Source organism: Cetorhinus maximus, chromosome 1, assembly GCF_964194155.1.
Source record: "Cetorhinus maximus chromosome 1, sCetMax3.hap1.1, whole genome shotgun sequence".
In the NCBI taxonomy this organism is placed as follows: Eukaryota; Metazoa; Chordata; class Chondrichthyes; order Lamniformes; family Cetorhinidae; genus Cetorhinus; species Cetorhinus maximus.
In genome coordinates this window covers 135,638,165-135,653,754 of record NC_135879.1, presented here as the reverse complement: position 1 = coordinate 135,653,754, position 15,590 = coordinate 135,638,165, and the positions used below count along the sequence as shown (strand labels likewise).

Here is a 15,590-nt window from a genome sequence, read left to right as displayed (position 1 = left end):
TTGTGATTCTTTGGAACTGTCTTCCTCAATAGGCAGTGGAAGCAGGGTCTTTGGATATTTTTAAGACAGAGCTAGATAGATTCTTGATTAACAAGGGGGTGAAAGGTTATCGGGGGTAGGTAGGAGGTTACAATCAGATCAGCCGTGATCTTATTGAATGGCGGAGCAGGCTTGATGGGCCAAGTGGCCTACTCCTGCTCCTACCTCCCCATTCTAACCACCCGCTTTTGTGATAATCTTAAATTTGTCCCCTCTGATTAACATATCACTATTTATCTTGTCCTAATTATCCTTTCATAATCTTGAAGGCCTTTATCAGATCACCTTTCAACGCTCTCAGCTCCAGCATTTCTCAGATTTCTCTTCATAACTGTAGCCTGTCATTCATAGTAATATCTTAGTGAATTTTTACTTGACCTTTGATACTGTTCCTTTAATAGGTTTCCAAAACTAAACCTAAACTGTCATTTATCTAGTCCTGTGCACCAGGAGAGCAAGCATGCAACTGGCACTGATTGATAGAATAATTGGTAGAGAGGGCCCCGTTTCAATTTATTTTTGGCCTTCTGATATTAGTGAGCTGGAGTGCTTCTCTGAGTCTAAGGCCCCAGATTTAATGCAAGAAAAATTAAAATGGCCAAGTGTAATACCAAGGAGCCCTAAACCAAATTTAGTGTGAATCAGGGGAAAACCTCTCCTCTGGCTGGAGTTATACCTAGCACTAAGATTGGAGGCAAATACATTCAACGCCAGGACATCGCTGCAGAATTTCCTCAGGGCAGTGTCCTAAACCTAATTATCTTCAGTTGTTTCATCAATTATCTGCATGCACGCAGCAAGACCTGGACAACATCCAAGCTTGGACTGATTAGTGGCAAGTAACATTTTCACCACACAAATGCCAGGAAGTGGCTGAGTCCTTTGAGATAGTAGTTAATCATCTCCCCAATGACATTACCATTGTTGAATCCTTTACTATCAATATTGACCAGAATCTCATCTGGAGCAGCCACATAAAAGATGGCTACTATAGCCTGACTCCACCACTTAAAAGGTACAAATCAGGGATTTGCCTGGATGGTTGCAGCTCCAACAACACTCAGAAAGCTCAACAGTGTTCAGGACAAAGTTGTCTGCTCGATCAAACAGGAATATTAGGAAGACTTGAAGACCATTCAAACCCTAACATAGTCCACCATTCCATTAGATCATGGCTTACCTGCACATCATCTCCATATTCCTACTCTTAATCCATATCCTTTGATATACTCACCTAACAACAATCTATCACAGTCTTGAAAGTTCCAATTGTCCCAGTATTCACAACATTCCGGGGGAGAAAGTTCCAAATTTCTACCATCCTTTGTATAAAAATGTGCTTCTTGCTTTCACTTCTGAACAGCTGAGCTTCATCCCTTAGTCTAAATATACATTCCCTCCTCCATCGTCAAACTGTGGCTTCAATGTTTATAATCTACAGGATTCACTACAGAAACTTATAACGATTCTTCCGCAGGACCTCCCAAAACTGAGATCTCTGCCAACTAGAAGGACAAGAGCAGAAGATGCATAGGAAACACCATTACCTCCAGGCTCCTCTTTAAGTTACTTCTTTCATGGGTTTGGGCATATATCACTGACTCTTCATCATCATTGAGTCAAAATTCTGGAACCATCCACATCTCACTCACCTAATAGCGTTCCACCTCGTCGGCTAATCCCTCTCCTCGTGATTTGATGGTTATTCCTAAACCCAACTGTTAAGTACCTGGGGACATTTTCTTTGCAAACTGCACGATACAAATTCAATTTTTTTCCGATAGAACTATGAGTTACGATTATAAATTTTCCTTTGAAGATCAAACAATTTCTCATCACACAGGTTGCAATAATTCAAGTAAGAGGGCCTTTTCACCACTCCACCATTCTAGCACTGCTAGGGATGAACAGCAAATAGCAGCCTTGCTAACAATGCCCACATCCTGAGAACATATATTTTAAATGAATAGCAAACACAATTTCTTGAAATTTGAGCTGGGTTTGTACTTCTCTTCCTTGATATGTGCCCATTTAAAGTGTGAGCAAGGACTGCTCCATGGATGGAGAAACTTTTATATAGCTTATGGAAGAGCTTTTATAATTCCTACAGTGCTTACTTTGTGCAGTGTTCCCGGGGAACCTAATAGGGCATATTGGGCCTGGCACTAGGAGCTGGGTCAAAATCCTGGAACTCCCTCCCTAACAGCACTGTGGGTGTACCTACATCACATGGACTGTAGCAGTTCAAGAAGGCAGCTCACCACCACCTTCTCAAGGGCAACTACGGATGGGCAACAAATGCTGGCCCAGCCAGCGAAGCCCACATCCCATGAATGAATAAAATAAAAGATGCCTTAACACTTATTTCTTTGACAAAGCTTTTGGTCACCTTCCATAATGCCTCTTGTGGTTCAGTATTAAATTTTGTCCAAAAATGCTCCTGACAAATTTGGATATTTTAAGTTGCCATGTAATTGCAAGTTGTTTTTCTTATTGTAAACAATGTTCACATTCCCAATAATCTGGTGTGCATCTTTGACTGCCTGATATCTTGTTAAATGGCAGAGTGGCTCCGAATTGTAACATCAAAACTTTGAGAATAATCTAGCTACTGTAATACAGGGAATGTTGCCACATGCATTCTCCCCTCTTTACAGAACATTGAAAAGCATTCTACTGAGATGTGGCTAGACTGCAAACAAACAAGCTAGATGTGCATAAAATATATGGATAGTCAGAAAGCAATTTTCAAAATGGAAATGGTTAATTTCCCATGGTGCATGATAATAAAAGAAAATAAAGATGCAGTATTACTGCTTCCTTCAGCATGGATTTACTTTCAAACCCAATTATCCCAAAACCAGTTGATGCTGGCATTTTTACTATCAGCTGCAAGGGCACATTCTCTCCCTGAGAGAGTGAGGCGTTTAGCCTAACAAACTGTCAATCATTAAAGGATTCTAGACTAAGCTTAGTGTTAAAACCATAGGCAAATGTATCTTTAATTGTTTTATTAACCTAGAATTTTTTTTAATTCGTTCATGGGATGGGGGCATTGCTGGTTGGGCCAGCATTTAGTGCCCATCCCTAATTGCCCTTGAGAACTGAGTGGTTTGCTAGACCATGTCAGGAGGCATTTAAAAGTCAACCACATTGCTGTGGGTCTGGAGTCACACGTATGCCAGACTGGGTAAGGGTAGCAGATTTCCTTCCCTAAAGAACATTAGTGAACCAGATGGGTTTTTACAATAATCGGCAATGGTTTCATGGTCATCATCAGACTTTTAATTCCAGATTTTTATTGAATTCAAATTTCACCATCTGCCATTGTGGGATTCAAACCTGAATCCCCAGAGGATTACCCTGAGTCTCTGAGATTACTAGTCCAGTGACAATACCGCTACATCACCGCCTCCCCAAATTGCTATCACTACTGATACAGTTTTTGTTGGTATGTGTGGGTTCTTGATCTTCTCTATCTACTAGCCTGGTTAATTATCATCCATAACAATATGCTAGATAACAATGCCCTTTAAAACAATCCACTGTTAGTCATTGGTCACCATCTTGATCTCACTATAAGATTCTATCTGATTCCGATAAGAATTGTAAATTCATGAAAGATTTCAAAGATATCGAATGTGCTGCACTAATAAGGAGGGTTGTAATTGACTCTGATGCATGAGAATCTTTGTTTAAGCAAACTTTGTCCTCTGTGCAAGATCCTTCTGAGTTTATGCCTATATGCTCTCTTTTTGTCCGTTGCTCATGGCAGGAAGAATAAATAATTGAGTAGTTCAATATAAAAAAAGGCTTTGTATTTCCTTCTAACAGACATACATTTATATATGTGATAAATGATCTTAATGCTCACCAAAAAAATCAGAAAAAGCTGGAAAAACTTAGGGCTTGATTTTCGAGCAGGCTTCAGGATCCCAACGTTCGGGCCAAATCGGAGTCCCAAGCCCACACTTGCTGGCAGTGGGACTAGTTTGAAGGTATTGCCAGAGGCAGCATCCTAATTGGTTGCCTCAGGACCCACCATCCAATTGAGGATGGGTTGCAGGCTTCTGATGTTGCCAGCCCAATCAGAGGACCAGCAGTTCTGAAGCCTCAGCAGCACCATTGGAAGAGCTGGATGCTGCTGAAGCAGCTAGGAGACCTGGAGGATGCATCAAAATGGAGGCAGCCTCAGACAGGTAGGTAGAAATAATAAATTCAGCATCTGAGGAATCACAAATGGTGCTGAACATTGTGCAATCATCAGCGAACATCCCCACTTCTGACCTTATGATGGAAGGAAAGTCATTGATGAAGCAGCTGAAGATGGTTTGGCCTAGGACACTACCCTGAGGGACTCCTGCAGTGATGTCCTGGGACTGAGATGACTGACTTCCAACAACCACAATAAACTTATTTTGTGCTAGGTATGCCTCCAACCACTAGAGAGTTTTTCCCCTGATTCCAATTGACTTCAATTGTTCGAGGGCTCCTTGATGCCACACTCAGTTAAGTGCAGCCTTGATGTCAAGGGCAGTCACCCTCACCTCACCCCTTGAGTTCAACTCTTTTGTCCATGTTTGGACCAAGGCTGTAAAGAGGTCAGGAGCCAATTAAAGGCCAGTCAGCGTGAAACGCGTGCTGCGAGCCTCAGCGCTGCCAGGGTGGGGGCGGGAGGAGCGCAAGTGCTGAAGCGGAGGGACGCACACTGAAAGTTTCCTGAAAGCATGGAGCTGCCTTAGGGAGCTGAAGAATTTTAAAATGAAAAATAAAGATTTTAAAAATAAGGGAAACATGACCCCACATGTGACTTAGTCACACGAACAGGACATATTAAAAATGATGTTTCAAAATTTTTTATTTTTAATTATCATTGGAAACCTCATCCTGCCTGTGGATGAGGTTTCCTCAAAAATGCAAAGGCCACCTGGCCTATTCACCCTCCCGCCAACTGTAAGGTCAGACGGACAGCAAAAAATACGATTAAATTAGTTGATTAATGGCCTTAATAGGTCTCTTAATTGTCGGCAGGTGCGCTGCCAGTTCTTGCTTGCGCCTGCCGACAGAAATACCGCGTGAGTGCGCAATGACGTCGAGACGCTCGCCCGATGTCATCGCGCACTATTTTACTCCTGATTTGATTGGGTGCAGGTCCACCTGCAGAGCATAAAATTCTGCCCCAGAGCTTAGACCTGATCTGTTGGTAGTGGAATCATTTAACTCTATCGCATGCTGCTTCAGTTGATTGGCATGCAAGTGCTCCTGTGTTGTAGCCTCACCAGGTTAACACCTAATTTTCAGGTATGCCTGGTGCTGCTCCTGTCATGTCCCCCTGAACACTTCATTGAATCATTGTGGGGCTCTTCAATAAGAATCTTTTCTAATGCTTTCGACAGTGGAGGTAATTTCGACTTAGTGTGATAGTATGAAAGGAGCAATGTTGGATCAATCATCTTTTATACATCTCTCTCAATTTTAATTCCCATTGACTTCAATAGAGAAGATGGTCCTACAACTAGGGTAGATGGTAATATAGTGGTAAGGTCACTGGACTAATAATCCAGAGGCACAGGCAATGCTCTGGGGACATGGGTTCAAATCCCACCATGGCAGCTGGTGGAATTTGAATTCAATTAATAAATCTGGAATTGAAATCTAGTCTCAGTCATGATAATCATGAAACTATCATCGATTGTCGTAAAGACACACCTGGTTCACTAATGTCCTTTAGAGGAGGAAATTTGTCATCCATACCCATTCTGGCCTACATGTGACTTTAGATCCACAATGGTTGACTCTTAACTGCCCTCTTAACTGGACTAGCAAGTCACTTACTTCAAGAGCAATTAGGAATGGGAACAAACGCTGGTCTTGCCAGTGATGGCCACGCCTCAAGAACGAATAAAGAAAAAAATTCTTGAATGGAGAGAAAGCCGCATGATAGGGAAGAACAGATGGTTCGCAGGCATTAAAAACTCAAGTTGGTAAGGCCATAAATAAAAGCGAATGGAACACTAGATTTATGGCCAGAGTTACAGAAGGCTAATGTCATTGGAGAACTTATATTTTCTTAGTGAGACCACAACTGTAATACTGCTATTGTTAGGAGATTCAAAGAGGTGATTTGATGGAGGAGCTTAAAATTATGAAAGGATAGGACAGGTTGATAGAAATTGTTTCCACTGATTGACAAATCCAGAACAAGATGACATAGACATAAGGGATTGGATTTTCATGTTGGGCTCAGGAAATGTGAGTCAGGCCATTTCCCATTTTCAGAAATCTGAGCCCATCAGCTCTGTCTATACCTGCCATGTTTTCATATCCTGGGGATGTGGGTGGGAAGAGTTCAGGTTTTCCGAGTTCCGAGGCTGCATCGGAGTAGAGCAGGTGTTGAGGCAGGCTTGTTGGAAGGCTTGCCTTGATTCGCTGGGACATCAGCCCAACTTTCTACATTGTTCTTAAGCCCCCGAACCCTCACCCCACTCACCCAGCCCCATGACCACCATTCCCCTCAAACCCCCATGCCCCTTTATATTCCCCATGGCTGCTCATATTCTCCATGCCCCCTCTATGCCTCCCATAGCCACTCATCCTCTATCCATTACGTATAGTTCTCAGGAACCATGTAATAGCAATGGGAATTATCCTCTGGAGTTTAGAAGGATAAAAGGTAATTTCAATCAAACATATAAAATTCTTGCAGGGCTCGGCAGGGTAGATGCAGGAAGGATTTTCCCCTAGGCTGGGGGGTTTAGAACACCTGGACACAGTCTCAGAATAAGGGGCAGGCTATTTAGGGCTGAGATGAGGAAGAATTTCTTCACTCAGAGGGTGGTGAATATTTGGAATTCTCTGCCTGAGAGGGGTGCAGAGGCTCAGTCATTGAGTACGTTCAATACTAAGATCAATAGGTTTCTTATTAAAAACATCAAGGGGTACGGTGATAGTGCAGGAAAATGGTGTTGAAGTAGAAGATTAGCCATGGTCTCATTGAATGGTGGAGTGGACTCAAAGGGCTGAATGGCCTACTCCTACTCCTATTTCTTATGACTCCTTTGAAATGGATATTAAAATGCATATCTCTAGTATCCTAATAGAGCTGTTAGTGAAAACACAGCCATTCATATTTTTTTTAAAGTCCTGATCCAATGAAGAAAAGTTAAATCCTCCTAAAGTAGTCAAAATAAAAGCACACTTCTACCCAGTAACAACATCAAAGACATATAATCCTTTAATAATCCCTTAAAACTATCGATCAAATGGTGAACACGACCTCATACTGAGATAAGTGGTTCTGTAGATATTGAAACTCAGCCAAGCATTCATAATGACCTCAGCTATCAAAGAAAACCATTAAAGCTCATTTAAAATAAAGTCTAAACTGCAAAAACAGATGGTTAAGTTTTTATAAGCTACACCAGGTGGCCTGTCAATCAAATCAACTCAGGAGCATGTATCTATTTTTTCCCCTAAGGGAAATTTGCAGACCAATTTCTTTTTCAACTGTAAAGGCCTGTGGACTTTTAAATCTCTTCAGATCATGGCATTAGCAAGCACTGTTTTCTGTAGTTTTGAATACATAATATCACTTTTCCCAATTGAAAAAGTTTTATAATGCACCTGAGCACTTATATAGTGCTGATCAACGTAATGGTCAATTTAACTTTGCAGGACAGAGCCCAACAATCAATCACTACAGAAAAACACAACCAACTTATAATATAGCATCGAATGAAATTTGAAGCTGTCAAACCATTTAACACTTACCTGTCAGAATGTTCCCAACTCCTCAGTAGAACTCCCTCAGTGTTCACAAACTGTCAAGCCAGGTGAGTTTGCATAAGCCTCCCAAAACCTGCCTGCCTTGACAAAAATACTAGGGCACAGGAAAAACAAATTTCTCCTATCACTGCCGATGGTGACTCCGATATCAGTGAACGTGCATGCTGGGTCACGATTTAATGCATTCTAGGCCCACAAAATGGACATACAAAAATGGTGTGGGGTCAGGAACGCACAGGAAATTCAAAATTCCATCAAGAGAAACAAAGTTTATTGACATTCATGACCCCATTCCACCTCCACAAGGCAATGAAAATCTGGCTAAAGATTATATGGTTTTCAACCACCATAATTTGAGTTAAGAGCCACAGAAATTATTGCAGAGTGACATAAACACCATTTTTATGGAATTGTGTAAAATGTAAGAGAGTGAGAAAGAAAAGACAAAGAGTGGGAAAAATATTTTGCATGGAGGGCTGTGAGACCATGGAATGCACTACCAGAGCAAGTGATTGAAACATGTCAGCACTTAAACAGAGTTTTAATAGGTGCTTAAAAGTAAGGGCAATAAAGGGAGAGCTGGGAACAGGGATTGGGATTATTAGTCCTGTGGAGGATAAACTCTAACATGGATTAGTTTAGTCAAATAGTTTGTTTCTGTGTTGTAATTTTAATGAAACTCTGTGCAGTACTGAGTCAAATATGCTAGAAGGTCCTTGGCTTTGGGTGGAATTCTTCCTTGAATTGCACGAAGTGCGGTGGCAGGCATGAGAAATGACTTTTTTCGCACCGGCCATAGTGGTGGGTTTTTGCACTGCATCATTCGCTTGCCGGTGTGTTCCTCCTCATTAATAATGCATGCATGACAAACATGCCAGATCGCTGGCGGACGAGCTCGGATTTGCCTGCCACACCATGACCTCAGCGCTTCCTCACTTCAGGCACCATATTTAAAGCGCACCAGAGCACAGCCTACTTTGTGTCTACAGACCAGGACCAGGCCAGGTGACAGACGGCCCTGAAAGCAAAGGGGATGGCAGCCTCCAAATTTAGTAATGCCTCTCTGGGGTGCCTACTGGGCACAGTGGAAGCCCACCCCGAACTCTGCTACCCCCACTTGGATTTCCCTGCCTCTGCCTGTTGTGGATCAGACAGTGTAGTGTGCACACCAGATTGTGACCCCCAAGGCTAGTCTAGAACTAGTCTAGAACTAAAAGCAACCCACCTGTGCCCCCTGCGAATGTGCGGCACCTCATCCTTAATGTCCTATGGGCTATGCTCGCGAGCGCTGCACAAGGTTATGTACACTCATTTCTGAGTTCCCCTCAAAGTTCTGGTCACCAGGTGTACACCTTATAAAAGCAGTCGTAAATCACTTGGTGGTGGGGAACCAACACCAAGCATTGGCCAGGCTGCAGTTTCAGTGAGGTGTGGGGGGCCTCGCCGCTGTTGGCAAGATCCCAATGGTGTCACCAAGTTCCCCCTAAATGGGCACTTTATTGAAAATAATTATCTGCCTGCCTCTGCTGGGCAGGTAACGGTTGCCAGTCACTCAGAGGTGAGAATACACTGGATAGAAGTCTCGCTGCATGCATTTTAAATCTTCCCCATAGAGAGCTGGAACAGCTCGGACAAAAGGAGATCATTATGCAGGAGACCATTCTCACAGCAGCTTATTATGACACAGCTGATGGTAAAGGCTGAGTTGTTCAAATCCAGAGCGAAACTTGAAATAACTGTCATAACCCATTTTTGCAATTTGTATGTTTCGAGATGCATACTTTGAATTCAGTAGTAATAAGACACCAAGTCTCAAGAGGTTTTTTATAAAACTAAATTAAACATTTATTAATACAAGAAATATTGTAAGCACATACATATGTCTGCAAAATTACTACCATATTAACTATAAAAATCCCCTAATTAATCTGACTCTCAGTTAGACCCCCAGTAAGGCAACATTAAAACACATAGATTTAAACAGACACCTGGCAAAGCACACCCTGTACAGTCGCATTCAAAATTAGTTTCTTTCAGCTCTGGGTCCTTGCAAACAGGCTGGAGGGTTTAGATCTTAGAACCCCTCCTCCTTTTACCAACAGCTTTCTATTCCTTTAAACATGCTTCTCTCTTTGAATACAAATTCTCATTGTCACTAGATTTTTTAAACTTTAAATCTTCTAACAATAAAACCCTTTCATAATACCCACTTTAACAGTAAGCTTTAAAAAAAAACACTTTGTTTCTGAGCATCACCTGGTTAGTGTAATATTTGACCCACTCTTTTGAATGGTCTATTTAAAAATGCAAATTGCCCCCTTTACACCTCACCTTCTAATTCCTTATGTTTATCTAATTACTATTTCAAACCAACTTCTCTTTTATATGTCAAAGCCTTTAGACCAACTGGCTTCAATCCAATTAAAACACACACACACACACACACACACACACACAGGCACAGACATCACTAAACTCTATTTTGAAATAATTTCCAATAAAATTATATACATTATTATATCTTCTTGACAAGCTTCTCTGAGGTGCAATGTCTGAGCTTTCTTTGCTTCACAAAAGTGGTTGTTACTGAGCTACGTCACCCACACTGAAGCCACAACTCGAACCTTGCACCAGTGTATGGGCATCACGGCCAGTGGCTGTCAATGTCAACATGGCTCTTACCCTTTATGCAACAATCTCCTTCCAAGCTTCACCGGTGACATCAGTGACACCTCATAGTTTGAATCTGCTGTTGTATCAAGGGAGATCACCAAAGCTTTCAATTCAGGAGGAACAGCTAGATTAATTTTTCCATCAACAAAGTAAAGAAGGAAGAGCATTGACTAACTTTTGCCTTCATTGCAGGTTTCTGCAAGGTTTAAAGTGCCACTGACTCCATTCAGATTGCCTATGTGTCCCCATCAGGACAGCCAGTTTATAATCACAAGCAGTGCATCATACACATCTCTGCTTAATTCCCTAGCAGCAGTCATGACTCATTCATCCTTTGCCAGACCTCTGTGTCACTTTTATACCACCCAGGCCATCAGGTTACAGGAAAGCTAGGGAACAATAACTCATGCCTCCGTTCAAGTGACCAGGTACAACTGCAGTGCTGGCGTGCAAAGAGAGCCATGTGCCATCAAAAATCTCATCAATCGAACAATCATCCAGCTCACACAGCACTTCCACAGCCTGGACCATTTGGCAGGATTTTTGCAGTAACCCCTGAGAGGGTATCCAGATTTGGGGTCGTCTGCTGTATGCTGCATTACTTTGCCATCCTGGGGAATCTGCTCTGATTGCTGTCTAAGCAGGGGAAGTGCAGGAGGTGGAGCAAATGAAGAGAGAGCAACATCGACCACGGGTGCCACCAGCTGCTAGAGCTCTCGGGTAGCAGCTCATCGAAGAGTGCTTCACCCTAGCTATCCCTCTTACCACCACTACACTAACAGTTTCACAATTCTTATCACTATAGTCCTGAGTTCAACTACCTCACACCCTTTCTTCAGCCCACCCTTCAGAGTCTTGACTTCCCTCCATTACAAATATAAACACCAAATTCAGAGTAAAAGATAAATTTACCAAACAACTGAATTCCATCCATGCCCATAGTTAGCAGAAATATTTATGAATACATTTGTGCAAGCTTTTAGTGCCAATTGTGTGTTCTCAATAGCTCTAGCCTGGATAGTGGAAGGCTCCTGAGCATCCATTGAAGATGGATGGTTATGATGGCTAATCTCAAGCAGAGCCTAGAGTCTCAGTGTTGGCTTGGGCAATTTGGATGAGGTGGCTATGTGGCACTAACAAAGGCAATGACATATTGTGTGACAGGGAAGTGAACATGCTATCATACTGTGAGAGAACAGGAGGTGCATCTCTCATGGAGCCAAAGCCACACTCCAGTGACTGAACGCCCCTGTCAGCTCTGGTCCCCTAACCACAGCCATCTGTACCTTCCTGGCAGTTGTAAGAGTTGTCAGAAGAGTTTCCATAATGTGGCAACCACTGTTGTGCCCATAGAGCTGACCGCTCACTCTCTGTTGGTCAGAATTGTCTCCATACTCTACAGGAAGCTTTCACATCAGTTGGAGTTGGATTCTTCGATGCACTGAACCACTGTGAGCAAGCTTGCCAGCAGGCTACTCAGTGCATAGGATTTTCTGCAACGCATATTAGCCATCTTTGGTATATAGGGCCCTGGAAGTCAGCATCTGAGTCCTCTGCATATGAAGTAGTTTTTGATGTTGTTGTCTGGTAGCCTGGCAGCTATGGCATCTTATCCCTCTGTCCTAACTCTTGCACACCTGCCCAGTAATGCACAACCATCCTCATGCTAGTTTTTAATGTATGTTTATTACCAGTATCTGAGCTAGTGCTTGTGGGGGTTATATTGAGTAACAGTGTATCTTCACGAATACTGGGTTTTTCTTCCTGTGCCTGAAACAAAAGAGATGCCAAGATCCTGGTGTGAAGGGAGACCAAAGAGGGAAATGTGGTTGATAAAAGCAACTGTAAATTGTCATGCACAATGTGTTTGGTGAGAAAGAAGTAATAAGGGAAGAAAGAGGATAAGGTGTGTAGAAACCCTGCCCAATGCCTCCCCCAGCATTGCCAATCACAAGGGACATGGCTCTGCCCTGCCAATGATGGTCAGCATGCTTTCTTCAACAGGGGAGAGCTGTGCAGGTGGACGCAGCCTCCTCCAGTGGCAGCCTCCTGTCTGGAGTTATGCTTAACCTTCTCTGCAATGTGCTAGCGGCATCCTTGTGAAAATATACCTGTCATGGTCATTTAGTTGAGATGGAGCGTGTGAGATGACATGTGGGGAAATGAGGGTTACAATAGCAGTGAGCATGAAAGTGGGGTGAATTGTGGTGCAGTGATTGCAGGAAGTTGAAGGGAAGTGGAGAAGGAAATATTGTGAGTATTAAGATTGTAGGTGGTAGGAGTGCGAGCAGAAAGCCTAAGTGTAAGTATTCTTACAGTGACAATTCTGATGAGATCATTGAACATTACAGCATTGCAGCATTGCAGCCCTATACATATTGGAACTAAGCTTCTGCATTTGGTTTTTTGTCCCCTTGGTCACAGAATCTCACTCTTCCTGGTCCAGGGCCTCCCAAGTACCATTAAAGAATCTGCAGGTCTGATCTGCAAGTCTTGTAACCATGTTCATGTTTAGAAGTGTTTTCCAATATTTTTCAGCTGAAGTGCATTCTGTCTGGAGCTATCTATTGTTTTATATCTATCTGTCAATACAATATTGTTCGAAGTTCTCACTTCTGAAGTGTCACTTTTGTGTGTATAAACTGATAAAATACCACTTTTGTGCATTTTTGTTGGTTGCCTGGCTTCACAAAATCAGCCAAGTAAATTTCAAAGATTTGTTTTCAAATTCTTTCTTAAATAATTTACTGCAAAAGTGCTTAATCAATATCCTTTTTAATACACAGATTAATTCAGAAAACCAATCACATAAAATAGGAAACCGACCAATCATGTTGTTAGAAAAAAGCAACAAATTTTCAGTTACCATGTCAGGTCCCCATTCTGATCTGTGTTAAACTTTTACCCCAGGCATTCTATTTGTGCCCTCATTTGTCTCACCCTAAGCTCTGGAATTGCCTCCCTACAACTTTCCATCTCTCTACTTCACTTTCCCCTTTAAAATACTCCTTAAAGCCTGCCTTTCTGACCAAGCTTTTGGTCACCTGATCTAATGTCTCCTTATAAAAACATGAAGAGAATCGAGGGAAATTGAAAGAATGGAATAAAAACAGGAAGGCAGAGTGTAGGAGAGAAGCATAGGGACACAGATTCTACTTTTGCCTGTGAACAATCCCACAGGAGATGATTGGAGCACTGGGAATTATTGTTTGGATCAACCAGGATCCTTCCATTTCCCAGTAGCTGTTTGTATTTCCTCAAAAAGACCTGCTGTGCCTAATCCCGTAGGCCGATTGTGCAATTGCTCCACATTTTCGCAAACCCAGGTCTGAGAAATTCTTATGTTACTGGGCTTTAGGCTTTGAAAGTGATTGTAATTCATGCACATTTTTTCTCAGGTGGTTGTGAACTATTTATTAGGGTGTCGTGCCACAGAGCTTCTACATCTTCCCTTAGTGACTTCAAAAGGAAGGTATAGTCTTGTTGTCTTGTACCAGTGCATGATGCAGTGAAACAAAGTAATGGAAATGTCTGAGTAATTTTTTGTTTTATCAGCCCTTTTCTAACTTTGACAGGGGGACTACAAAGACCAGCCTCACCAAAGTCAGAATGTGATGGTAGGAAACACGACAAGGGAGAAAAAGGAATGGAAAGCGGGACATCTTGTAACGAGCTCTCCACCTCCAGTTGTGAAAGCCAGTCAGAAGCCAGTACTCCGCAGGAGAATGTCCCTTGTGCAGCGCAGCCCGCACCACCTCAGCCTAACACCCTGACACTGGATCGGCCTTCCAAGAAAGCCCCCATTCAGTGGATGCAGCAGCCAGACAAACGCAGAAACAGTGAACTCTTTCAAACGCTGATGAACAATTCCCGTGATTCAAGCCTCTGCAAAAAGAAAATTAGCGAAAAGCTGAGCGTCGAGGATGAAATGAAAAAATGCATCCAAGATTTTAGGAAGATCAAGATACCTGTTCAGTTTCCAGAGCGTAAGCGCCCCTGGCAGTCTGAACTATTACAGAAATATGGACTTTAAATTTAAATAAAAGACTAGTTGCAGCTTGAGTTCTGTTTGAAATGAGGGTTTGTGGTTTTGAGTCACCTGCTGTCCGTCTTATATTTTCTGTCTTATCTGTTGAACTGTGATAAGATTGCAAAAAACAAAACCTAAAGGACATCTGTCAGCTGATCAGTCAAAAATTTGTTCTACAGTCCCGCAACATGACATGAGGCATACCTTGTGTGCTTAGCAAAAAGTAGTTCACTGGAAGTAAACATTTCCAATAGAGTCACCTAATCTACTGGCAGGCCATGCAGTTAGAATATGTATCTGTTGTGGCACGTCTCAGACTGATTAATAACAGTAGCAAAACTAATGGATTCTCCACCACTGCATCGATGTGTCAGAAACAGTTATGCATGGGCTTAAAGATTTGAGTGATGCAGCTCCAGAAAACTTAAAACATTGCATTTGTTGTCATTTATACAGTTTGGCCACTGCCAGCTTCCTGCAGCTGTCTATTAATGCAAGCACAGTAATACAGGCTGTCATTCCATTTAAAAAAACCAAAATCTCCAATTTGATAATGTAATTCTTAGAACATTCACTTTTAATTTAGCAATAGCTTGCATAGTTTTGATACAAAAAAGCACTAAATGTCAAGATTGATGGTTCAAATATTTTTGAAGAATTTAAAGCATTTTCAGTTTCAGAATTACATGCTTTAACAGTCAAAAGTTAAAATTGAAAATAAAAATCTGATGTCTAATTGCATTCATTCCTCAGCTATTAAAATTGAATTAAAGCAGGGCAATTCAGACAAAGTGTATAATTTTGGGACATGGATGCTTAGGTTGAAAGTGTTCTTTGTGCCTTAGGGGAGATTTTCCTGGGTCTGTGCCCAGGTGTAGTGGATTGTCCGGGTTCAGGGAAAAGTGGGGATTCAGTATCATCGGGATCACCAGTAAAGAAATATATCTGACCTTCCCGCACGTGGGAGGGAAATCAGGGCAGTTGGTTTAGTGTGCACAGGAGCTTGCCCAAACCCAGGACGCATTTCAACATGTTTGCGATTTTGCCACGCCTAATATATAGA

At 42.1% G+C, this 15,590-nt stretch overlaps 1 protein-coding gene across 1 annotated transcript in view; it reads left to right on the top strand.

Annotated features, from left to right (window-relative positions):
* LOC144683766 (BTB/POZ domain-containing protein KCTD8-like) overlaps positions 1–15,234 on the top strand; it is a 348,274-nt gene extending 333,040 nt beyond the window's left edge. Inside the window, exon 2 of the mRNA XM_078547142.1 lies at positions 14,073–15,234. Coding sequence (XP_078403268.1) covers positions 14,073–14,530 — 458 coding nt within the window. The 3' untranslated portion in view covers positions 14,531–15,234. The remainder of the gene's footprint in view (positions 1–14,072) is intronic.
* Positions 15,235–15,590: the final 356 nt, after the last annotated feature.